We start from the raw sequence: 25,236 nt of genomic DNA on the forward strand, positions 1-25,236 counted from the left end.
TGTCACAGGCCCCTGCCCTGCACTGAGCAGGCTCTTGGCTGAGTAGCTGAGTTTCTAAAAGATGAAATCATAGGAGCTTAAAGACATCTTAAAAATCTTAGAATCGGAGAAAGATGGAGCAGTTAAGGTTGGATACCCTCTCTAGGATCACCAAGTCCAACTGTTTCCCCAGCACTGGCAAGGTCAGCACTAACCCAGGTCCCCAGGTGCCACATACTCATATTTTTTGGACATATACAGGGATGGGTTCTTCACCACAGCCCTGCGCAGCCCATTCCAATGCCTTACCACCCTTTTTGTGAATAATTTTTCTCTAATATCCAACCTAAACTTCCCCTAGTGCAACTTGAGGCCATCTCCCTTGTCCTGTCTCTTGTTTCCTGGGAAAAGAGCCTGACCCCCACACCTGGCTCCAACCCCTCACATCTGTTGGGGCTGTGGGACCCCACCAAGGAATGGGGTTCTTCACGATCAAGGATCAGCTTGCTCATATCAAAAGACATGGAATGATTTGGGTTGGAAGGGACCTTAAAGTTCATCTCATTCCAACACCCTGCCATGGGCAGGGACAATAACCGTGGATCATCTCCCAAGGCATCTCCTGAAAAAGAGTTGTGGCAATCAAGTGGGGGAAGAGAAAGAGGAAGATCTTTGGGTCTCTCCCAGCCAGAGATGCTGGAGCCTGTGCTCTTCCTTCCCTCTCTGGAAGGCAGCAGATGATGGGACTTTGAGTTGCTGTCTCAAAACCCAAAGCTGTATCCCAGTTAGGAAAAACAAGTGTTGGTGACGTTCCAAGTCTCCTGACTCACAGCAAGTTGCCGTCCTGCCTCAGCAGCACATTTTGTGCTGGAATAAAACAACACTCCCTGAGCACGTGGTGCTCTCAGACTCCCTGTCAAGGCCCTGGTACAAATGAGATGTGAAAACTGTGCTGATTTTATTAATAGTAAAATTCACTACTCACTGGGGTATCTCAAATCCTCTGTACTTTCAGCAGCACAGGCTTCATGTTCCAGCTCCTCAGATGTGAGTTTACTTTCAGTGCTCCAGCATGGATCTGGAAGAACTGCTGCTGGCTTTCTCTAGATTTCTTGCCAAGAGGTCACAGCAGCTCGTTTGTACTCAGAGCAGCAGTGTTTCTCCTACTCCATTTCCACAAACACAGAGCACCATTCTGGCTGGAGAGCTGAGCATCTGGACCTGCTGATGCTGAACTTTGCAGTGGCCTGACCCTGCTGCCAGGAGCTGTTGTTGGGCTCTATGTTGGGATGGCAGGATTTGATCTTGGATAAAGCCACTGCGTGCTGGGCTGATCCCTCAGCGTGGGCAGCAGGGGAGGGGGGATTCTGCACCTCTGCCCCAGGCAGGTGAGACTCCACCAGCCCTAGGGCCCAGCACAGGAAGGACCTGGAGCTGCTGGAGCAGGTCCAGAGGAGGCACCAAGATGATCAGAGGGATGGAGCAGTTTTGCTGTGAGGAAAGGCTGAGGGAATAGGGATAGCTTGGCCTGGAGAAGAAGAAGCTTTAGGGTGACCTAATTACAGCCTTCCAGAGAAAGAAAGATGGAGAGAGACTTTGGACAAGAGTCTGGAAGGGCAGGACAAGGAAGAATGGCTTCAGACTGAAGGAGAGGAGGTTTAGACTGCATAGTTTGAAGAAAGTGTTCCCTGTGAGGGTGGGGAGGCCCTGGCACAGGGTGCCCAGAGAGGCTGTGGCTGCCCCATGCCTGGCAGTGTCCAAGGCCAAGTTGGATGGGGTTTGGACCACTCTGGGATAGTGGAAGGTGCCCCTGCCCATGGCAGGGGGTGGAACAGGATGAGCTGTAAGGTCCCTTTCAATCCAAACCATTCCATGATTCCACAAGTCCATGATTCTATGGTTCTATTCCTATAGGGGACATGGAGTGATGCTCCATCAGGCCAAGCAGCCAGTGGGGTCTGACTCACTCAGGTTGCACAGCCAGTGTGTCACAGACACTGTGCACCCTGGCTGTCACTAAGCACAGCTGTTGGAGATGCACTGGGGGTCCCATCATGGGGACACAGGTGCTCCAGGTTGGGATGGAGCCTGGTCACTACTCCAGGCAGACATCAAGGATGGTGCTGGTGCAGTGGGTGAAGGACATGAGAAGTTGTTGGGCCCACCGTGTCACTGAGACAGAGTTTGGAGGTGACTCCTGACAGGCTGCCTGTCAAGGTCACCATGACAACAACTGACCACAGTGGAGACAAGGGGTCATGGAGGAGCAGGGCCAAACACGGCCTCGTGTCACCATCTTTGTACCACCCCAGAGCCTGCAGATCGGCAGGCCTCGGTGCAGGGCTGGGGGCCACTCACACCATCCTGGGGCTGGGGGCCACTCACACCATCCTGGGGCTGGGGGATACTCACACCATCCTGGGGCTGGGGGATACTCACACCATCCTGGGGCTGGGGATCCTTCACCCCAGGCTGGGTAACACTCACACTACACCAGGAAACACTCACCCCAGGCTGGGAAACACTCACCCTGGGTTGGGGGCCCCTCACACTCGGAGCAGGTCTGTGGGCCTCTGACACAAAGCTCCTTCTCACCCAGAGCAGCCCTGCAGATTGGGACTTGGACTTGGACTACCCCCTGCCCACCTCCAGCTGCCTCACCACTGCCCATGAGCTGCAGCTCCTGGAGGAGATGGTGAGGTTTCCTCTTCCCTGGGACAAAGCTCATGGCCCACTGTGGCACAAGGAGGCCTTTAGGTCTTCAGCCTGCTGGATCAGGAGGGGGTGCCAAGGCTCTCTCCAATGGTTGGGAGAGACAATTGCTGGATTTGGGCCACCTTTGACACGAATGGTTGTGCCTCCACCCTAACCTCAGGACACAGCTGTCATATCCTATCTCCAGGTCATCTGTGGATTGGAATAAGCTACAGGCATCATTGGCCACGGACTTAACCTGGACTCAGACATTGTTCCAATGATACCCTGCAAAAGAATAAGTTCAGATGGGATATTGGGAAGAGATCCTTCCCTGTGAGGGTGGGCAGGCCCTGGCACAGGGTGCCCAGAACTGTGGCTGCCCCTGGGTCCCTGGAAGTGTTCCAGGCCAGGTTGGATGGGGCTTGGAGCAACTTAGTCTGGTGGAAGGTGGATTGAAGCAAGATGAGCTTTAAGGTCCTTTCTAGCCCAAACCATGTGATACTGTGATTTTGTGATTATGCATATTAGAGTTTTTTGCTTGGAGATCCCCTTGGCCATAATGAGAGATGTGGTGGGATCTATCTCTTCCTGAAGACAAGCACCACTTTGGAGTTCTTTATTCCATGGTAGGAGAGTGGCAATAAGGTCTTATGTTTACTCTCACAAAGGTAAAAAGCTTTGACAAGGCCAAAAAGAAAACTCATCGTCTCTACAAACAATTACGGCAGCAGTTTTTGAAAGAACAGGAGAGAAAGATGGCGTACAGGAAGAAGAGAGCCGAACAATTTAGAAAATCCCTGGAAGTGTTCGATCGCAGGAGTGGGAAGGTGCCAGGTCCCACCTCCCGTTTGCCTGCGGATGAAGCGGAGCCCTCGAAACGAGCGGGAGCTGCTGACAAAACAACCGTGAGACACGTCCAGAGAGCTCCTCCTGCAGGACATGCCCCGGCTGCGGCCACGGCCTCCAGCACGCAGAGACTTTAGGAAGTTACAGCTCCTTTTACAGCAATAAACCAGCTCAATCCCACTGGTGTTGCTGCCCTTTTAAATCGATGGGAACGGGGTGGTTGGAGATCCTGGGCTGGGAGGGAGCAGTGAGGCAGCTGCAGGAGGGAAACATCTCTTCAAGGGACCGCTTTCCTGGGAGGGAGTGGGACACTGATGTGAAAGGGATGGAGTTTCTCCTTGGCTCGTGCCTTGGGGCTGGCCAGGCACTGCCCAGGGAATGGGCACGGCCCCGAGGCTGCCAGAGCTCCAGGAGCGTTTGGACAGCGCTGCCAGGGATGCCCAGGGTGGGGTTGTTGGGGGGTCTGGGCAGGGCCAGGGGTGGGACTGGATGACCCTTGTGGATCCCTTCTAACTCAGGATATTCCATTACTCTGTGTCCTGGATTTCCAGCCACCATTGCAGTGTTTGGATTTCATAACACAAACCTTTCCTGCTTGAAATGAAACCGCTTATTTTTTATGTTTCCCAGTGACCTTGAGGGAATAATTGGACCTTGGAAGATTGCTTCCATGTCCTCAATCACGTCACATCCTCAATCAAGTCTTTCCTTCACTGGATTGAAAAATGCTCAGTACCTTCAATCTGTGCCCCTCAGCTGGGAGTTCTGAAGGGAATTCTCAAAACTGATGGGAGAGGCACAGCTCAGACACCAGGACAGCACAGGCAGGTCACACCTCAGTGCACAAAAATCAGGAGCCATCAGGCCTTGGCAGTAAATTTTCTATTTATGGTTAAAACTGTTATTTAAGGAAGCACAAAACTTTCTCCTAACCTCTCCATAGACATAATTCAGGTGCTGCAAGGCTCTAGAAACACTGCATGGAAAATCAGGGTTTGGCATCTGAATTGGCTTCAAACCACAGATCTGTCAAATCTTGCCTTTCCAGAGTATTTAAGGTATGTTCTTGTCTTTCCTCTTCCCACCTGTGATGAATCTGCCTGGCATCCTTTCCTCTCCATGGACAGACCCTTTCTTCTTGATCTCAGTTTTTGCCTGCTGTGTTTGTCCAGGAAAATGAGGATTTGCTGTTCATCAGAAGAACTGGGTGATCTTTAAGGTCCCTTCCAACACAAACCATTCCGTGATTCACTGTGACCACTGCTGGACAGGACAGACAGTGGACATTGCTGGTCATGCAGGCACCAGTGCCAGCCTGGTGTCCACCTACACCAGCTGGCTTTGTGACTGAAACCCAAGAAGAGATGGATTGAGATGAATAAAAACGAAATGCCAAAAAGCAAATAATATCAGAAGTTTTTAGAGAGGGGCCTGGAAGTTGTCACCTAGGGGTGACCCATGCTGGCCACTCCTGGGGTTTCCTTGTGGGAAGATGCTGTGGGAAAAGGAGTGGTTTAGAAGCAAACAGCACCCACCCTGCACACTGGAGAGGAGTCCCCAAGTGGTTCCTGGCACACAGCAGCACTCAGGGGGAGTGAGGGAAGTGTTCCCTTCTTTGCCGTGGAGGCAGAGGAGCTGCAGGGCTCTAACGAGGCTCCTCCGTGTGGAGGTTACAGAGCTCAGTCCCTCTGAGCCCATCCCCATCCTCCCCGTGCTGGGAGGAGCCTGTCACCAGCTTCTCTGGTCCCCCAGCTCAGTGCTGTCCATGATGCCAGCATTCCCACGGCAGAGGCAGTGCTGGCACGCAGCAGCATCCCTGGGATGAAGAGCCCCAAGCCTGAGTGATCCTGTCTGCCCTCGCCTCTCTCCTCCCCAGCCTCTGGAGCTGCTGGAGCCGGAGCGCTCCCCCGGGCAGGCTGGGGGTGTTGGCACACCCTGGGCCTGGCTCTGCAGGGGCTGGGTGTCCGTGCTGATTGAGCCCTGCGTGTTCCCACTCGGCAGAGCCAGGAAGCAGCTGGCTTTTGCCTGGGAGATGGAAGTTGTGACTTGCTGCAGACTCATGGAATCACAGAATCATTAAAGTTGGAAAAGCCCTCTGAGAGCATCAAGTCCGAACATTCTCCCAGCNCCAGCCCTTCCCTGGCTGCTGGCCCTGTCCCAGGGCTGAGATCAGAGCCTTGGGAGGAGCTGTGCCTGCTTGGGAACAGCTGTCAGTGAATATGGGGACATGGCCTGATGTGCAGTCCAGGCTGTGGGGGCAGAGGTGGAATGAACCCTACTGGGAAGAGCTGGAGAGGATGAGCCAGGCCAAGGTCAGTGGAACAAACTGGTTGATGCTTGACCCCCTTAAGGACAAGAGGAAGGTGCCAGGGGCACTGGAGGCAGAGCAGTGGGACACTGGCACTGGCTGAGGGCTCGTGGCAGACACTGCCATGCCAAGAGCAGAGATGGGGTTTGGAAGCCACGCAGTTGCCAGGCTGACTTGGGTGTTGGTCATGGACCTAGAAAGAGAAGGAGGCTGGAGGTTCTCTGGCTTGGTCACCTACAAGGTGATATTCACATCGAATGAATCCACATAGAATTGCTGATGAAAACCCAGGCTTTAAAGCCAAGGCATATTTTCCCAAATAAATCCCTCAGATGTCTCTGGCATTGGCCTTTTCCTCCTGGATGGTGTCAGCATGTTGGGTGCTCACAGATGTTTTCCTAGAATCCCAGAATCCCTGAGGCTGGAAAAACCTGCCCAACCCATCAAGTCCAAGGTGTGCCCAATCCCCACCTTGTCCCCAGCCCAGAGCCCTGAGTGCCACCTCCAGTCCTTCCTTGGACCCCTCCAGGGATGGGGACCTCCCTGGACAGCTCCTGCCAAATTCTTACTGCCCTTTCCATGGAGGAATTCCTCATGTCCAACCTGAACCTCCCCTGAGGCCGTTCCCTCTGCTCCTGTCCCTGTTCCCTGGGAGCAGAGCCCGACCCTCCCCGGCTGTCCCCTCCTGGCAGGGAGTTGTGCAGAGCCACAAGGGCCCCCTGAGCCTCCTTTTCCCCAGGCTGAGCCCCTTCCCCAGCTCCCTCAGCCGCTCCTGGGGCTCCAGCCCCTTCCCCAGCTCCGTTCCCTGCCCTGGACACGCTGCAGCCCCTCCAGGTCTCTCTTGTCAGGAGGGTCCCAGAGCTGGACACAGGATTTGAGGTTCAGCCTCAGCAGACAGATTAGGACCAAACTCACACACTGTGGTCTCAGTGCCCTAACAGCCCCAGGGACATTTTCCTGTGCCACAGCTGGCTGTGTCCCTCTGCACTCCTGCTCCTGCCACCCAGCTGCAGCCTGGTGCTCTCAGAGCCAGCCCAGCACCTCCAGCCCCCCTGTTTTCCTCACTGGGCGCTTTAGCTTAGAGCTTACATCAACCCCACTACACTCATTCCTTCAGCAAACTCTGCAGGGACTCCCTGGTTTCTCTGTGCCCTGCCTGGGCCTTCCTGACAGGCTCTGGGGGGCAGGGAAGTGCAAACTCCTTCCCACCTGTTCAGGATAAGGATGCCATCATCCCACTTACAGCATGACATGGGAATGAGGGAACAGCAGCCAAAGCTGCAGGAGGGATGTGGTCAGGGATCAGTTGGCCCTGTGGAGTCCTCCAGGGCTTGGTGTGTTGCCAGAGCTCCATGTTCCCAGCAGAGCACAATGTAAGGCTAGAGCCAAAGGACCATGGCAGGAGCTGACTCTCCCTGCAGTGACAGGCTGGGGTGCTGCTGCCTGCAGCAAGGCTTCATTGCGTGTTTCTGCTGTTTCACCATCAGTTGAAATCATCCCCCTCCTTGATGTCCCTTCCCAGGTCCCACGCAGGGGTCGGTGGTAGCAGGAGCAGGAAAATTCTTTGGGCAAACCAGGCTGAGGTGGATCATGGTTTTCCAAGCAGATCAGCCAGCCAGCTTCCACGCTCTAGCTGTGCTTCCCTTTGCTGCAGAGGAGCAGGATTCAGCATCTGGAGAGGGGTTTGGGTAGTGGCTGAAGCCAGCGGGGGCCAGGGAAGTCTCTGGCCTGCAGGTCACAGAGTCCTGCTGTTGGAACACAGCTGGACTCAAACTGTAGGGGACGGTGAACCCAGGCTGTACCAGGGGCTCCTGGCTCTCCCTTCTCTGCTCGGACATGCCCCACATAATTTGGATTCTTGGGCACCTCTGGCTCAGGCAGTGATGCAGTCTGGTGGGTTTGGGTGCAGAGAATTAACTGAGGATAGATCTGAGGATTCACTACATCCTGGAATGAGGTGGGATTGACGCAGATTTGGTGATGTTTCATCCAGCTCCCAAAGTGACCCGGTTTTCTTCCTGGCTGAAGCACTGCTGCTGGCCTGGAGCAGCGTGTGGAGCTGCAGGACGAGTCAGGGCTGCTCTGGACATGTGTCATCACCTGCATCTCCTCCTGCAAGATGTCTGTAATTACCCAGATCCAGGAGAGAGCAGCAGTGATCCACAGTCTTCCCTGCTTTAGAGGAGGTTTGGATGTGACCCACGACTCCACCCCTTATCCTTCCTCTCTCCCTGGATGTCACAAGGACTTGCTGTCCCTTCAAGCAGGCTGTGCACACCAGGACACAGGGGACTCTGGTGACAGTCACTGGCCAGCTGATGCCATCTCCAGATCACAGCTGTCAGGAAGTCCAAGTCTGCACTTCTTGGAGAGCAGTGGCACATTTCAAACAAAGCAATCAAGAAACTCCTCAACTTTGGAAAGACATTCTTTTCATGATGGATTAAATTCCAAAATATCTGGAGGCCATGTGGCAACCCTTCAGGGGGGTCAAGGATCCCTTCTGGTGTCCTTGTCAAGAAAAGTAGCAGCTCTGCATGTCTCAGGGGCTGTTCTCTGCTGTGATGAGCTCCACGAGGACACATCCTACTGACAGCACATCCCTCTGCAGCCTCAAATCACAGCTCTGCTGTGCTCTCAAACATAGTGCAGCCAGGAAATCATGGATCTTCTGGGTTTAGATCCAGTGTGATCCCAGTTGCCAAATTAGAGCCTGATGCTTTCCCTGGAGGCTACAGGACAGCCTAACCCATACTTGCAGTTCCAGCTGCCCCTTCTTCCCACGGTGGGCTGGGTATGTCCCAGCTTGGGGTGGACCCAAACCCAGACTCACTGTCACACTCAGTCCTGTTCTTGATTTGAATCAGTCCCTTGCCTGAGCCACTCAGGGCAGGAGGGAACCCGCATGGAGGTCACTGCTCCAGGTAATGAGCCTGGAGGAAAATGACTTGGGGGTGCTGGAGATGGTACCAGATATGCCCAGGCAGGCAGGAAGGCCAAGTGTCCCCTCATCCATCCTCACCAGTGCCACACCAGAAAGCCCAGCCCTGGTGGGCCCACTACATCTCCCACCACCAGCCCCTTATTTGCTCTGTGTAGGGAAGCAGTTGGGAATGGGTGAGCAGTGGGCACTACAGATTTGTTCATGGACTTGGGTCACTCCCTGCACAGAAATAAAGGAGCTGCTCAGGCCAGGTAAGACTGGAACCCAGGACAAGGCTGCCCATGAGAACATGGCCACTCCACCACTGTGCTGTGCCAGCTCCTGAGAGGTACAGAGCATCACTGTGAACATGGCCTAGAATTCAGCATTTTGCCATGTTTCCTGCTGTAAACCAGATCCTCCTTACCCGAGGGCATCCATGTCACTGCCTGAGCAGAGGGTGAGGGCACAGTTGCAGCATGTTCAAGTTCAAGGGGTGTGCACAGTTCAAGGGCCAGCATGTCCTTTGCAGTCAGCCTGTACAACATCAGCATCTTCGTCAGCTGAGGCTCTTTATCACTTTTATGGCCCCATAAAGCCAGTGAAAGCGGCTTAGGGAAACTCTATTTTGTTCTGATGTTTCAAAACAGCCCCCTCGGGGCTCCTGGACATCCACTGGGCTGACCCCCACCTAGCAGATGTGACCTCGGCGAGATAAAGCCTATTCTTCGGGTTACTTGTGGCCTCAGGAATACAGATCTGGGCAGCCCAAAGGGCACGAGACGCCTCTTGTCCCTCACCCTTACCTTCACCCTCACCCCTCACACCCACATCCCTCACAACCACTCCCACACCCTCACCCCTCACACCCTCACCCCTCACAACCACTCCCACACCCTCACCCCTCACACCCACACCCTCACCCCTCACACCCACACCCTCACCCCTCACACCCACACTCTCACCCCTCACACCCACACTCTCACCCCTCACACCCACACCCCTCACACCCTTATCCTCACCCCTCGCAGCCCCGCGGGCTCCATGACAGACCCGACGCCTGCCGGACGCCGCAGCGCGACTCCTCATTGGACAGCGGAGATGTCAATCAAGAGATGGGGGCGGGACAATCAGACCACCTGTAAACGGCCTCCGGTGGCCTGGCAACGGGAGACGCCAGACGGCGGGATCGGGACCGGGATCGGGACCGGGATCGGGATCGGGATCGGGATCGGGACCGGGACCGGAATTGGAACTGAGTACGCTGCAAGGGGTGGAGCCCGTCTGGAGCCGGCATCCCCCAGTAACCGACTCCTGAGACACCCCGTCCCCGCCCGGGATGTCTCAGGGCCGCGGGTCCCACAGACCCCCCCGGATCCTCCCGCACCGGCCCCCGAGCCGCCCGCCCCTCACACGGGGATCTTCCCCACCGGGAATTACCCCCCGCCCCCGACCTCTGGCTGTTCCCCAGTCCCTGGGTCCTCCTGCTGTCCCAAACCCACACCGAGGGGACCCTTCACTCCCTGTCGGTCTCCCCGCTAATGCTGTCCCCATCCCCTCCCTCTCTCCTCCTCTTGCCTCTGTCCCTGCCAGTCCTGCCACATCCCCTCTCCCACTTCCTCTGACAGGGACAGGCCTGGAAGGGTAGAGGTTTCCCATTGTGGAAAACCCTCCCCTTCCCTCCAGGGTGGTCCCAGAGCTCTCCAAGCCCCTCTCCACACCCTCTTGGGGACTGCAGAGCTGCGGCTTGTGCTGCTCTACCTCACTGCTACTCAGAAGCTGCTGGAAGCTTTCTCCCCACCACCCTTCAAAGCCAGGAATCCATCCCCCACTTGCCATGGGTGTTTGACAGCTGCTCGGGGACAGAGACCAGCTCTGATCCACAACCCCATATCTGACCCCCTGCCCAGACTCAGAGAGAACTCCGGGGTAATCTCACTCTCACGTTTCCCCAAATTACATTGTTTCTCTAATGCTGTCACCGTGTTTTCCTTTTAGAGAGAAAATCCAAGAAGGGAGATTAGCAGAGGGACCTCAGTTTTCTTCCAGAGTCTCACCTTGTGTAAGTGCTGCTGTGTCCTTTCTAGACCTCAAACCACCCAGACCACCGGTGTTTAACTGAATCCATGGCAACAGGGGATCCAGCTGCATTCCAAGAATCCTTGCAAAGCACCTTGGTGGAGGGCATGGCAACTTCAGGGAAGGCAGGGATCCCATCAGGTGTGATGAAGGCATTAGATCCACGCCAGTTAAAGCCTGATAGCACGGAGACAGAAAGAATCCTAACTGTCTTGGATGAGACCATTGTCAAGCTGGAGATCACCAGGTTGATCTCACGGATTATTGGATCCCTGGAGAGGTATGCTAGGATGTTGGGACCTGAGATCACGAGCAGCCTTTTGGAGCATCAGAAGCTTTCAATGGCAGTACAGGACCTGCTTGCCAGCCCTCTGGATGAGGAGACCACGAGAGCTGTGGAGCAACGCCTGAAATGCTCCCTGAGAAACATCCTGAGGCTCTTTCTGGCCAACCCCTTGCTTTACCATGGTCTGAAATACGAAGTTCCAGTGAAAGAGTCACCAGCTGATGTGTTTATCAAAGCCTTTATGGAGTTCCGGGATTTCACGCTTGAGAGGCTCCTGACCAGTCCTGATGAAGAGGAGGAAAAGATTAAATTCATGAAACGCATTTCCCTCCGGGTTGAGAAAAACACGGAAACGATCTCAGCTCTACGGGAAGAGCTGGCAGCAGTCATACAGACTCGAGATGAGGAGGTATGATCTTGTGTGAATGTGCTTTCCAACCAAGTGCTGGAAAAACCTTGGTATCTACAAACCCTATCCCTTTACTGCAGCTCCTAAAGAGCAAGTTCCAGAAATTCCTTCTAAACCAGATCTCAAACTTAAAAATAATATTTTTATTGTAAAATACAATGAAAAATGCTTATAGCATGCTTGATTTTTTTTGAACTGGAATTTGACATGTTTTGAACCTGTTGTCACCAGCCAATTTAAACAACTTAAGTCCCTGAGTTCCAGAGGAATGGCAGGACAGGCACAAACTGCTGTCGTGGTATCCTGGCAGGGTGACAGTGCCAGCTGCTTCATTCCCTGCTGCTGAAAGAATGAAAAATCATTGCAGGGAGAGATTGCTCTGATTAAAATCCATTTTTAATATCTGCTCTGTCTTCACTCTTGCTTAAAACCAACATTTCTGTGACTCCTGACTCTTAACAGCTGCCTCGGAGTATTTGTGATTAATGACTGATTATACAAATTACATGAATCTTTAATTTTATCTGCAGCTGCGGTGCAGATAATTGACTGGGCACTTCCCAGCCACTTTCCCAGCCTGTGTGCCAAGCCCAGAGCTCCTGACAACAATCCTTTGTTTTCTACCTGTGATTCTCTTTCTCCTCCCTGCAAGAGGAGTTGGATAAGAAGATTTTGACCTGAGCTCACTTCTGGCAGAACCAAGGGCCTGCTTTCCCCTTTTCCTCTGCTCCTTGGAGTTCTGGGAATTGAGATCTTTATGTACAATTTGGCAGCTTGTCCAGGACATGGTGAATAAATCTGTTTCACTGATCCCAGCTGGGGATTTCCCTCTCTGAGCTGTGTCCCCCAGACAGTCACTCTGAGCCTGATCCAGCCCTTGAGGGAGCCACGGGGCTACTCCAGGGAATCTGTTTTGGCTGATCCTCAGGTGGCAGAGACAGTGGGGCTTGGGATGTTGTTCACTTTGTCCTCCTTTGTGCCTTTACTAACAGGTTTCCAGAGGAGCCAAGGGAAGATTTCCAAAGCTCCTGTGTAAATTTAACTCTTCCCTCAGCTGGCAGTGCCAGCTCCTTGGTGCTACCTGAGCCAGCCCCTGAGGGCCCCTTCTTGGATCTCCTCCACCTTTGCAATGTTTTTCTTCTCCTGCCCACCTTATGCCTCAGGGGCATTTCCCAAAGGTATTCCTCTTGTTTTCTGGTCTAGGTTAACAGGAAGGACAAAACGATTGAAAACCTCAAAACCAGCATGGAAGCTCTGGCCAAGGACTGCAAGGCTGAGATCCAGCAGATTATGAAGGAAGGGGAAAAGCAGCAAAAAGAGGATGAGAAAGCCTCACAGGACAGGTGTGCCAGGCTGAAGCAGGACATTCAGCACCTGGAAGTACAGTTCAGTGCACTGGTGCTGGAGCATCGAGCCTCAGAGCTGGTTCTCATGAAGGTAAAGGGGAGGAGAGCTCTGGGACAGGAGGTTTAAGCCTGTTTGCAGAGCTGTCAGCTCTGCCTGCTGCCTGCTGCAAGGAGTTCCTTGGTCCCTGCTCATTCCTGGCAGGATGCACATGGTGTTTGTCAGAGCACACCCGCCCTGTCCTCATGCTCTGCTGATTCCAGTGGAAAGCAGCCCTGCAGCGACAGCAGGGACACAGCCTGTCACAGGTCCTGCTCCTGCCGGCTGCCTCGGCTCTGAGAACACCTTCACACTGTGCTGTGACACTGGGCAGAGCTCAGGGCAACAAGGCTGGAGCAGGACAGGTGTGGGATAGTGAGAAACCAGGGATCTGCTGTTGGGGTAGCAGAACAAACAATATTGGCTTGACAGAAGGCATCTTTTAGAGCTGATTTAGTGTCCAAGGTGGAATGGGGCTGATGCTGAGGGCTCAGCAGGTCCTGCTTTGCCCAGCTTGGCAGAGAAGACAAGCCAAGGAGTCAGGTTGGGCTGAATGAGGGGGAAATGGGATTTCATAGAATCATCCCAGAATAGTTTGGGTGGGAAGGGACCTTAAAGCCCATCCAGTCCCACCCCCTGCCATGGGCAGGGACACCTCCCACTATCCCAGGGGCCTCCAAGCCCCAGTGTCCAGCCTGGCCTTGGGCACTGCCAGGGATCCAGGGGCAGCCCCAGCTGCTCTGGGCACCCTGTGCCAGGGCCTGCCCACCCTGCCAGGGAACAATCCCTGCCCAATATCCCATCCATCCCTGTCCTCTGGCAGTGGGAGCCATTCCCTGTGTCCTGTCCCTCCATCCCTTGTCCCCAGTCCCTCTCCAGCTCTCCTGGAGCCCCTTTAGGCCCTGGAAGGGGCTCTGAGGTGTCCCTGGAGCCTTCTCCTCTCCAGGTGAGCACCCCCAGCTCTCCCAGCCTGGCTCCAGCCCTTGGAGCTTCTCCATGGCCTCCTCTGGACTGGCTCCAGCAGCTCCAGGTCCCTCCTGTGCAGGGCCCCAGGGCTGGGGCAGCTCTGCAGGTGGGGTCTCACCTGAGTGGAGCAAAGGGACAGAATGGGGCTGGGGCTCAGCCCAGAGCAGGGGGGGTTTTGGGGTTGGGGCAGGTCCAGACCTCACCCACCTGCACCCCAAAGTCCTTGTCCCTAGGGCTGAGAAGATAGAGGAGGAGGAACGGGACTAGCAGACAGGCTCAGGTCCCTGTATCAACAGCTCTGCCCTTAGCAGAACACACTGGTGACACAGAGAAACAAGAACTGGAAAAAGGGAATTTTCCTTCTCATTTTGCTCAATTTGGGTATTCTCTCCAAACCAGCACAGCCTCCCACGGGCAGGAGGCCCACGTGGTGATGGGGCATCTGTCACTGCTGCACTGGGTGGCACAGCATGAAGGGCTGGGCACTGACAAAATGTCAAACCCAAGTCAGAGCTGCAGTACAACCCCCAAAATCTTTGGCAGAGTGGCTGTGTCAGGTAGTTCCTGCTGCAGTTCCTGCCACAGCAGGGCTGCTTGTGGAGAGCTCAGCTCATTCCAACACCGTGGCAGATGCATTTACTGACCACAGAGACCTCCTTTCCTCAGCAAGTACAAGTTGTACCTGTGGTCTAAATAGCTCAGGTGGTACCTCGTGATGGCCTGGGAGCCCTTGGGACATCCTGGGGCAGTGCCACATAGGAAATGGAGCAGGAATGATTCCACAGAGCACACATCCAGAGCTGGGGTAAACTGCCCCAGCTTCTACAGCAGTACAGCTGCTGCTAAATTGTTTTACAGCCTGAAAGATATCTATATTTTAAAAGGCACCATCTTCTGAGTACTTTCTGTCCCACATTCATGTTTTGCAGTTCTCTCTTGCTTCAGTTTCAGGCTGGTTGCCTCAGTTTGTTGATGACTTGCCACATTCCATCAGACACGTTCATTTCCTTCTGCAGAAAGCAACTTCCAGGTGCTGTTCAGCCCCCCAGCTCCATGCTGTAAACCAAATAAAGCCCTTTGGGAATGTCCCAGGACAATACTCAAATTAGGGCAAACCACACATGTGTCAGCTGAGGGAAGCTTGTCACAGGGAGGAGGCGGAATACTCGGATATAATGATGCTGTGGCTCAAAGTTTCCCTGTTTTCTCACCCAGGATCCTTCTTACCAGGCCTCAGATGTCTGCAAGGATCTGATCTTGTTTTGTGTTTCAGGAAAAGTGCAAAGCAGAGAGGGAAATTCACGAATGGGTCCAGAAATATGACACAGAAATGTCAGAAAAACAGGTATTGGCTTTAAGTGCTTTGCTCTCCTATGAGGTGATTTGCTCAGGTACATTCCTGTCCAAAGGGACACATGGCTGTTACCCAGGAGGCTGTGGAAGTGAAAGGCAGTTCTGCATCCAGGTGAACTACAGGAAAGGGATCCTTGTCCTGCCTGTGTGTCCAGGACTCCTCTGCTGCTTTGGCTTTACGAAAAGTTACATCCACTGCTAAATCCCACAGAATCTGGGGGCAAATGGATCACCATGTTCTGTCTGAGATGTCCACCTGATACCAGGAAACAGGCTTTTCAGTTTTGCTCCAATCCTCAATTCTTATGGCCCTACCTGGTATCCCAATCCTGCTCTTGTTCATGCTGAAGCCTTGGGAGATGTGTGCTGGGTGTTAAGAAACCAAACAGCCTGCTCCCAGCTGAGCCATGACAGGCTGAGGGTCACATTAGCACCCCCCAAACTTGCCTCTGGGCAGGCCCTGATGTGTTTCCTGTTCTTGCAGTATTTATGGGGTTGGATAAAAGCGGCTGGCTTCCTTACAGAGCAAAATGCAGGGAGGGGCCTGAAAGCTGCTGCTAATTGTATGGAATCATACCCCTGGCAGGTGTTTAATAATGGGATTATTTTGGTTTCCTGTCCATGGAGAGGCAGGAGCCCCATGTTTGGGGCAGAATTTGTCAAGGCAGACCCACCCCCACACTGTTGGTTCTCCAAATCTTCCATTGTGGGAGCATTAAGGGACCCAGCATCTCATGAAATTCCCTTGTACTGGGTACGCGCCTTCCTCTTGAATCCCTTTGGAAAGGCTCCAACCAGTTGAGGTTCCATGGCTTTGGGATGGGTTTCAGGACCCTCACCTGGGGATGTGGGGAGGAGCTGCTGACCGGCTGTCCCTGATCCCTGCTGTCCTGCCAGACCACATATGAAGAGATCCAGGCTGTCTACAACGAGGAGAAGGAACAGTTGTCCCTGCTGATGGAGAAACACGCGCTGCTGCTCCAGGAATATACCGCGATTGAGGAGGAGCGCAGGATGCTTAAGGAGAAGGAGGAGGAAGCTGCACGGGAAGAGGCCAGGAGGAATGATGCTGCCACCTGCATCCAGGCCTTATGGAAAGGCTACTTGGTGCGGTCCATCTACAAGGCAATACTGAAGAAAGGCAAGGGCAAGGGCAAGGGCAAGAAATAAAAGCCCGAATCCCTTTTCTCTCCCTGGCAAAGCTGCTGTGTCTGAGCTCTTCCAGGTAAAAGCATTGAATTGTTGAGGTTGAAGAAGACTTTTAAGATCATCAAGCCAAGCCAGTTCCAGCATTTTCACCATTAACCCATATGCTCAAGTTCCACATCCACATGCTGTATGAACACTTCCAGGGATGGTGACTCTGCCACTTTCCTTGGCAGTCTGTCCCAGGGCTTTAGGACTATTTCCATGAAAAAAAGTTTTGTTCATATTTAATATAAACATCCCCTGGCACAACTTGAGGCCATTTCCCCATATCCTGCCATGTCCTGCTTGTTTGGATTTGACAGCCCACTCCTGACTTTAGGGCCCTTCCTTGCAGCCTCCCTTCCCAGGAGAGAGCAGTGGCACTGGTAAGGCCCCTCTCTCCTCAGACATGGCCAAGGAAGATGTGTCCCCTTCTTAGCACCCACAAGAGATACTGGGATCCATGAGACTTTGAGAAGTTGGTACCCATGTGGATAGTTTGGGGTGTAGTTACATCAAGGACATTCTCTGTCCAGACAGGCTTGAGTTCCCAAACACCAGCAGCCTCCAGTGAGAACTTAAAGCCCCTTCCAGTGCCTGAAGGGCCTCCAGGAGAATGGAAGAGGGACTTGGGACAAGGGGGAATGGCTTTCCGCTTCCAGAGAGCAGGGTTAGATGGGGCATTGGGAAGGAATTGTTCCCTTTGAGGGTGGTGAGGCCCTAGCACAGGGTGCTCAGAGAAGCTGTGGCTACCCCTGGATCCCAGAAGGCCAGGGATAGGGTTTGAAGCAACCTGGGATATTGGAAGGTGTCTGTGCCCATGGCAGGGAGTGGAACTGGGATGGACCTGAAGGTCCCTTCCATCCCAACCAATTCCATGGCTCTCAGAAAAAGCAGCCTTTGGAGTCCAAAGCACTCTCAGGCTGTTGCAGACCCAGGAGTGGCCCCACAGGCTGTCTCAGTGTCCCTAGTGCCCCTGGCTGAAGGACTCTCCAGGGAGGAATTGCTCACCCAGCTCCAGAGGGGCAGGACCTCAGCCCAGAGCAGCACATGGAGTGTTCTTCACCCTTGGAGCTGCCCAGCCTGAACGCCGAGGCTTGGAGGCCATTGCCCCCTCTGAAGAATTCCCAGGGCTGGCGGTACCTCCTGAGCCCCTGGCACGGCTGGGACAGTGTGGGAAGGTGATGGGTGAGGATAATGGGATCAGAGGGATCAGAATGGATCAAGCAGATGAGTGAGACATGATCTATGATGGGGATGGGAATGAAGGGGAGATGATAGAGGGAAGAAGGAAGGGGAGAGGGAAGAGAAAAAGGAAGAGGGTACAAGGAAGGGAAAAAAAAGGCTGGGAAGAGAAAGGAGAATGGGGAAAGGGAAGAACCCTCAGCAGATATGGGGATACCTGGCTGGACAGCACCTGCCACAGGCCTCCACACTGCCCTGTGGACAGGTACCTCCTCAGGCACAAAATCCAGGCCCGTGTGCTGTTGGAGGGAGCAGGTGAGCTGGACAGTAGCTTCCAAGCAAGGCAGGCGGCACCCTGGAGGATTTTTTACGGAAAGATTTACATGGAACAATTTTCAACCTTCTCCCCCGCCCCAGCCCCCCGGCACGAAATGGCGGCGGGGGGTCAAAATGGCGGGGGAGGGGTGAGGGGGGGGCGGTGCGCGCTGTTCCCGCCCCGCCGCCGGGGGGCGCGCGCCGCCCTCGCCCTCACCGTCACCCTCATCCTCGTCCCCTCCCCCCCGCTCACACCCTCCCCTTCTCCCTCTCCCTCCCCTCCGCTCACACCCTCCCCTCCCCTCCCCGTGGCGGTCACGTGCCCCGGGCTCACACCCTCCCCTCCCCTCCCCGTGGCGGTCACGTGGCGGCGGCGCCGCCCCCGGTCGGTGCGGACGGGCCGGGGCCGCCCCGGGAGCGGCGGAGCCTCGGCCGGGCCCCGCGGGGTCTATGGGGAAGGCAGCCGCACTCTGCGGCGGCGGCACCCGCGGGCTGGTCTCACTCCTCAGCGCCGTCCCCTGCCTGGCCTGCCACGAGCTGCCGGCCATGAGCGCCGAGCCGGGCGGCCGCGGCGGCGGGGGCCCGGCTGGGGGGCCGCCTGCCGCCCCCCCGGGCTCCGACACCTACAAGGGGTGGCTCTTCAAGTGGACCAACTACCTAAAGGGCTACCAGCGTCGCTGGTTCGTGCTCAGCAATGGACTGCTCAGCTACTACAGGTACCGGGGCCAGGGCGCCGGGCAGGGGCCGCTGGGAGGGGGGGACACACCGCGGGGGCTTCCCTGTTGCACAGCGAAAATCGCCTCGTATTGCTTAGTTTGGTTTTTTGTTTTTTTTTTTCTCAAACTCGGGTTTTGATCCTGCAGAGCCGCGTCGGGGTCCGGTGTGGGGCAGCGGGGCCCCGGGATGATGGAACGCCCTGGATCTCCCATCCTTCTCTCTCTCCATCCCTCCGCTCCTGCTGCAGCAGCTCCGGCTGCTACAACTGCCCAAATCACAACCTTCCAGGCAAACACCCCAAACCCTCCTCCCTTAGCTGTGTAACCTGCTCCTGCTGCTGCCGTACCCTGCCAGATCCTGGGGATCCTTCCCCCAGCAGTGCCAGTGGCTGCGGGCGCTGCGGCGGCGGTGCAAGGATGGCCTGGGACGTTGTGCTGGGAATGTGCTCGGGAAGTCAGCCCGGGCTGGGGGCTGCGCTCCCGGGGGATGGAAGGAAGCTCCAGCAGTGATTCCGAGCCGTGCCCGGGCTGGGGGCTGCGCTCCCGGGGGATGGAAGGAAGCTCCAGCAGTGATTCCGAGCCGTGCCCGGGCTGGGGGCTGCGCTCCCGGGGGATGGAAGGAAGCTCCAGCAGTGATTCCGAGCCGTGCCCGGGCTGGGGGCTGCGCTCCCGGGGGACAGAAGGAAGCTCCAGCAGTGATTCCGAGCCGTGCCCGGGCTGGGGGCTGCGCTCCCGGGGGATGGAAGGAAGCTCCAGCAGTGATTCCGAGCCGTGCCCGGGCTGGGGGCTGCGCTCCCGGGGGACAGAAGGAAGCTCCAGCCGTGATTCCGAGCCGTGCCTGGCGCCCTGCGCTGTCTGACGCGGTGGGTTTGTGCAGACGGGCTGTGGGCTCGGCGAGGAGCGTGCCAGACACCCCGAGGCTGTGAGGCTGAATCCAAAGCGGTGTCATCTTTGTAGCTTCTCTTGTGCTGCTTGTCTTACTTGAGTGGTGAAAATACAAACGTGGATGTTGGTGTTTTTATCCTCCAGGAAGGTGTCCTGTGTATGGCAGGGGGATGGAACGAGAGGAACTTTAAGGTCCCTTCCCACCCAGACCGTTCAGGGATTCTGTGATTTGGATCAAGTTTATTCTTGTCACTTGGAATACAAGTGCTCTGTCACCCTCAGTGTTGTGCAGCAGATGTTGGCTGTACTTCAGGACACGGAAACAATCCTGGATATTAGAGATGGTTTAAGTTCATAAAATAATAATTCTTTAAAGTGCCAAACCCCCTGAGACAGGAATTCTTTGTGTAGGTTATGCCAGAGCTGCTTTTCCTCCTGACATAAAGTTCATCAGCTGATTTCCTCTCAGCTCCAGCTGCTGACACGTAGCCTGAAGCAGATTGCAGAGCTCCAGCTCCCTGTCAGATGTGAATATAAACTCTTCTAGCTCTAAGAGAGACCTGGGTCCTGGGGTCAGACCACAGCAGGTAACAGTGCAGGTCAATGATGTGTTTATCTGCTTGGAGTTGTTGAAAACCCTGGAAGAACTTAAGCCAAACAACCTCCCCTCAAAAAAAAGTAGTTACCTCTGAGTAATTCAGCTAATTTACTGTAATCCTTTCTGGAATGTATTAACTCTGCTCAAAAAAGCTGTTGGAGTTTAACACCCCACTTGTAACCATGTCAAGATATTATTTTTATGTGTTGATGCCAAGTCTGTCATGAGTGAACAAGTGGTTTTCTTCAACAATTATTTTAGATGGGAGCAACCAAGCTTATTTTAAGACCATTTGATCTGGTTTAGGCTGAAACAACAAATGGAAACACCCAAGGAAATGATTCTGAACAGCATTTGAAGGAGTTGAAACTTTGTGGAGCTTTCAGGCAGGGCAGACCTTCAGCAGCTGCTTGGGAAAAGGGATGCTGGAGGGTTTTGTGCTTCTTTTCATCGCTGGGCTTGATGACAACTGAGTTAATTTGGTTGTGAGTCAGAAGTACAAAAATACAGTGCAGAACACGTGGTGAAGTCTTTCTTAAGTGGAGAAAAGCCTCCATGATACTCTTCAAAACCAGCGCTCTGAAATAGTGGCTGTGTCAGCTTGAATTGCTCATCTGGGAGGGCTCCTGGGAGACAGTCTGGGGTAAAAACTGGCAGTTCTGTTTTGATACAAATTCTAGCTCCATGACAGGAGCCAGGCAGGTGTCAGGCTGCTGCCTGTTCACTGATAAAGAGCATATATCTCTATTTGTCTACCTACATATATATATATATATTCTATAGAGGTCTTGGGCATTCTGAGAGTCACGGGTCTTGCTTTCTGCTGGCTCTTTGTGCTCATCCCAGCTCAGCAGATCCACACCAGAAGTCTCCTTTCCTGCCCTTGCAGGTGAACTGCTGCACGCTCCTTGTGTTGTCATCTTTGTAGCTGCACAGCCTACCTGATGTAGCTGTGGCTGCTCAGGAGTAGCTTTGTAGAAACTTCATTTTGCTTGTCTGCTAAAATTATCTAGACTGGGAAAGCTGCCCCTTGGTGCCCAAGCCACCTCCTTGCATGGATTGATTTTGTTCCAGGTAGAAGCTTTTTGTTCCATTTGGATTTCCTGCCGCTCGTTCTTTAGCTTTAAACCCCAGCCTGTCACGTTGCCTGGGAGGATTTTGGTTTGCAGAGTTGAGCTGCTGGAATCCCGGGTGTCCCCTTGGTGTCCCTGGTGCTGCTGCTGTGTGGGTGGGTGCTGTGCCATCCTTTGGAGCTGTTCTGAGGGGTTTGCTCCAGCAGCCAAGAGCGACGCCTGTTTGCTACCCAATTGGTTTCACAGGGACAGTTTGCTGAATTAAAGCTTCTAATTACAGCATTTTTCCCAAATGGAGCATTTAAAGCCTCCTGTAGCTTTGCTGCATCGATGAAGACATCAAGTCTTGCTGCCAGGGAAACTTCACGTGCCTTTGCTTTGTATTCCCTGCTGTGAACCTGTAAAAAATAACAACTGCTGAGGAATTCTTGAGGAGTTGCTGTGCAGTACCCACCTCTGGAGTGAGGTGTGTGGGTTTAGGAAGTTCCTAAATCCACAGCAATACGTTTGGACCATTTTACTTGCCCTTGATTGTTCCTCCTAGGTTGTTTTTGACCAAATTTTTTGGCTGATTCAGTGATGCCAGCGTGGGAAGGCAGTTTGGGGATTCAGGACTAGTCTGCTTGACTTGCTAATGATCCAAACTCTCTCTCTGAACTCCTCTTGCAGGCTGCCACTCAGATTTATCATTGTCTATAATTAGCAGCTCTGTATGGGAGAATCTAATCACCTTGAACAGATAAGTGTTTTCAAGGAGATTAGAGAAGATCTTCAGGTGAGTATTAATTCATCGAAGGTTGGCGTTGGCTCATGTGATCATGGATGCTCCAAGGGTGTCGTGTTTTCCCAGCAGTTCCTTGACCTTTCTCTAAGAGCTCTGGGATGTGTTGGCTCCTCTGTGGGATGGGCTGGAGCTGGGTACCTGTGGGTTGAGTGTCTGGAGAGCCTTCAGCAGTGCTTTGTGTGGGCACGGGGTGTAATAATGAAAGCAATGACAAATAGAGAGGGGAAAACCATGTCATTGTTGGGAAGGGAAAGGTTTCTCCATCAAGCAGCATTAACTCCCCTCTCAGAGCAGTGATGGGTGCCTGGGGCACTTCAGCTGTCTTGTCTGGGTCATCCTGCAGCTCATTTCCCTGGAAAAGCTATGTTTCACAGAGCAGCATTCTTCACCAGCTCTGTTTATCCAGCAGTTAACTCTTGGTTGGCATCATCAGGGCTTGAGTGCAATCCAGAGGTTTTTTTTTTGTTTCTTGTGCTGAGACTCCACTGAAAGCTGAGGAAGGGAGTTCAGGAAGGAGCTTGAAAACCACAGCTGATGGTAGAGATGTAGGGGGATTGAGGGAGCCAGGAGGGACCTCTGGGAGCCTCTGATCCAACTGTTCCCCCATCACTGCCCCATGTCCCCAAGTGCCACATCCACACGGCTGTTCAGTCCCTCCAGGGGATGGGGACTCCAGCACTGCCCTGGGCAGCTGCACCACCCTGACCACCCTTTCCAGGAAGAAATTTTCCCAATAACCAACCTGAACCTTCCTTGGCACAACTGTTCCTACTCATTCTGTCCCTGTTCCCTGGGCGCAGAGCCTGAGCCTCCCCAGCTGCCCTCTCCTGTCAGGGAATTGTGCAGAGCCAGAAGGTCCCTGCTGAGCCCCTCCAGGTCCCTCAGATGTTCCTCATCACACTTGTGCTCCAGTCCCTGAATTCTCCAAGGTATGAGCTTGCAGAGCCTCTCCAGGCCCCTCTTCCAGTGTTGGACCAGCCTTGGAAGGGAAAACTTTTCCTTACATTTAGTTTGTACATGGTAGAATGAGGCAGCACGCTCTCTTGGAATGATTTTTGTGACATCCTGTCCCTCTGCAGACAAGTCCTGGAGTGTTTGTCTCCCTTTGGGTGCTGGAGTGTGCAGGTTTCCAGGGCAGCTCTGCAGCTCCTGGTGACTTGGAGCTACTTGTTTTTAAACAGTGATGAATAATTGGTGTTCCCAGTCAGCTTGTTTTCCCATGGCACTCTCTGGATCCATATGGTGCTTTGCTGTTGCTCCTTGTTATTTGCCCATTCTGGAGGCAGCTCTCTGCTGTGCTTTGTCCCTGGGGACACGGTGCTGCCACTGCTCCGTGGGGACACTGCATGTCCGCATGACACTTGGGAGGTGCTGTGGGGTGGGGGGAACGATGCTCTTTGGGCTGCTGGTTCCAGGCTGGATTGCTCTGCTCCCAGTTTAGTGCTGTGGAGGAGGCCGGGCTCACTTGAGTCCAAACAGCAACTGCTGCTGACTCTGCAGGAGGGCGTGAGGCATGGATCTTATCCTTAAGGATGTTCCCATCATGGCTTGGTTATTAGTGCTGGGTGAGGGGATTTGCAGCTGTTGCCTGGTTCTGTTTGCTGGTTGCAAACTGTCACAAGAGCCATGAACCATCCTTCTGCCTTATTTCTGTCCATATCATCTTCATTTGCCTAGATGGGATTAATATCATCCGTCATCCCATCCCTGCAAGTGTTCCAGGCCAAGCTGGACAGTGCTTGGAGCAGCCTTGTCTTGTGAAAGGTCCCTGTCCATGGCAGAGGAGTGGAACCTTTAAGATCCCTTCCCACCCAAACCATTCCATGATTCCATACTGGCCAAATACTTAACGTGATGTAATTGTAGAAGAAGTAACTGGTTTGTCTTGTGCAGAACTGAACTTGGAGGGGGTGGAACAGTCTGGATTTGTGTGGAAGCACAGCAGCCTGTGCTGCTGTCTCCATGTTGGTCCCGTGGGGATCCCTCAGGTAGCTCACAAGGCAGTTTTTTCTCCTGGAGCTGTTTGCAGGTATGGAGGGTGTTTGTGGGCTGGGTCCTTACCCGAGTGAGGTGCCTGTTACCCCTTTCTGGTGTCCCCTGGTCCAGCTTCCATTGCTGGAGCACACACCGGTGCAGTTCTGCTTTGCTGTCCCAGGCAAGGGCAGGGGTCACTGTCCAGCCCTGCATTTCTCCTGCATGGTGCTGGAGCTTGCTCAGCTCTGCTGGAGTGGGACAGCAGGGGCTGTGCTGACCGTTAGGAGCAGAGGTTAGTGTGGACTGGCTCCTGCTCCAGGACATCCATGGCTGAGCTCACCCCTGGAAAACCCTTGCCAAGCCCTTGGTCCCTCTGCTATCATGTTGCTCCAGAAACAGGGCGGCTGTCCTTTGCCTGCAGAGGTGACTGGCATCACCTGCCTCTTCCTGCAGCTCCCCTGCCTGTCTTTTTCCAGGGAGATACGTATTCAGCTCTGACTTGGCTTGCTCCAATTACAGGTTTAAGTTGGTGCTTGTATGGCCTGTCATCCTCTGTACCCACAGTGAGTCACTGGGGAAGGAACTGATCCTTCTTGTCAGGAGTATTTGAGGAACCTGCTGTGCTTTTCCATGCAGTATCCCTTGTATCCTGCCTCATTTTCCCCTGAAAAGGAGTTTCCAATCAGTGCAATATGCTCTGAACTCACCTCTGAACGATGATGACGTTCATTATCTGTAGGTTGAGTTATCCTGCAGCAGGTCAGACTACTGAGCTTCGCTGTAGTTTGTGGTTGTGTATCAATTGTTGTAGCTGGGTAACTCAGCCTGGTAATTTTAGGTGCCTGAAGTGTTATCAGTGATATCAGAGCCCGCTGCTCCCTGTAGGTCTGTTCAGCTGATGGCCAGTAGCTCAGGTTGTCACCTTGAAATGTGAGTTGTCCCAGCCTTCTGTCAGGAGGGCAGGCAGCATCCTGGAGATTTATTCCTAAATAAGATAGCTCAGGTTTGGAAGCACTATCTGGAGGTGTTAAATATCCCTTCAGGTCCTCATTATACTGTTCAATTATTGTAGCAGTTCCTACAGCACCGTGGCAGGGATCTTTCTACACTTTGCATCAGCCTTTGTTTGGTTTCGATCAAAAAGCTTGTTTAATAATTAATGACATAATATTCCCGTGGCTGCGGGCTGGGCAGGCAGAGCTGAAGCTGGAGGAAAACAGAGCTGGATGTGTGTGTGTGGTGCTGGGTGTGTGTGTGGTGTGTGTGGTGCTGGGTGTGTGTGTGTGGTG

The 25,236-nt window shown here is 53.8% G+C and overlaps 2 protein-coding genes and 1 long non-coding RNA gene across 6 annotated transcripts in view; 2 read left to right on the forward strand and 1 right to left on the reverse strand.

Moving 5' to 3' along the window:
• LOC107211720 lies at positions 1 to 9,853 on the reverse strand. Its single transcript, XR_001524282.1, has 3 exons — positions 9,776 to 9,853; positions 9,181 to 9,290; positions 1 to 54 (listed from the first exon to the last, which is right to left on the reverse strand). It is a non-coding gene; the product is annotated as an uncharacterized LOC107211720 (long non-coding RNA).
• Positions 9,854 to 9,921: 68 nt separating this feature from the next.
• IQCD (IQ motif containing D) lies at positions 9,922 to 16,773 on the forward strand. The gene is made up of 5 exons (XM_015644082.3): positions 9,922 to 10,012; positions 10,752 to 11,527; positions 12,731 to 12,964; positions 15,150 to 15,221; positions 16,127 to 16,773. Exons 2-5 carry the CDS (start codon positions 10,880 to 10,882, stop codon positions 16,397 to 16,399), a joined length of 1,227 nt encoding a protein of 408 aa, XP_015499568.1. The 5' UTR covers positions 9,922 to 10,012; positions 10,752 to 10,879; the 3' UTR covers positions 16,400 to 16,773.
• Positions 16,774 to 18,304: 1,531 nt separating this feature from the next.
• Positions 18,305 to 25,236, forward strand: part of OSBP2 (oxysterol binding protein 2) — a 94,902-nt gene continuing 87,970 nt past the window's right edge. For 2 of the 4 annotated variants that reach the window (XM_015644079.3, XM_015644080.3), the window contains exon 1: positions 18,306 to 18,633. In XM_015644079.3, coding sequence (XP_015499565.1) covers positions 18,368 to 18,633 — 266 coding nt within the window. In that variant the 5' untranslated portion in view covers positions 18,306 to 18,367. Of the gene's footprint in view, positions 18,634 to 25,236 lie in introns of all 4 variants that reach the window. The other 2 variants (XM_015644078.3, XM_015644081.3) reach the window with 2 other exon arrangements.

This window comes from Parus major, chromosome 15 (genome assembly GCF_001522545.3).
Source record: "Parus major isolate Abel chromosome 15, Parus_major1.1, whole genome shotgun sequence".
Lineage (NCBI taxonomy): Eukaryota > Metazoa > Chordata > Aves > Passeriformes > Paridae > Parus > Parus major.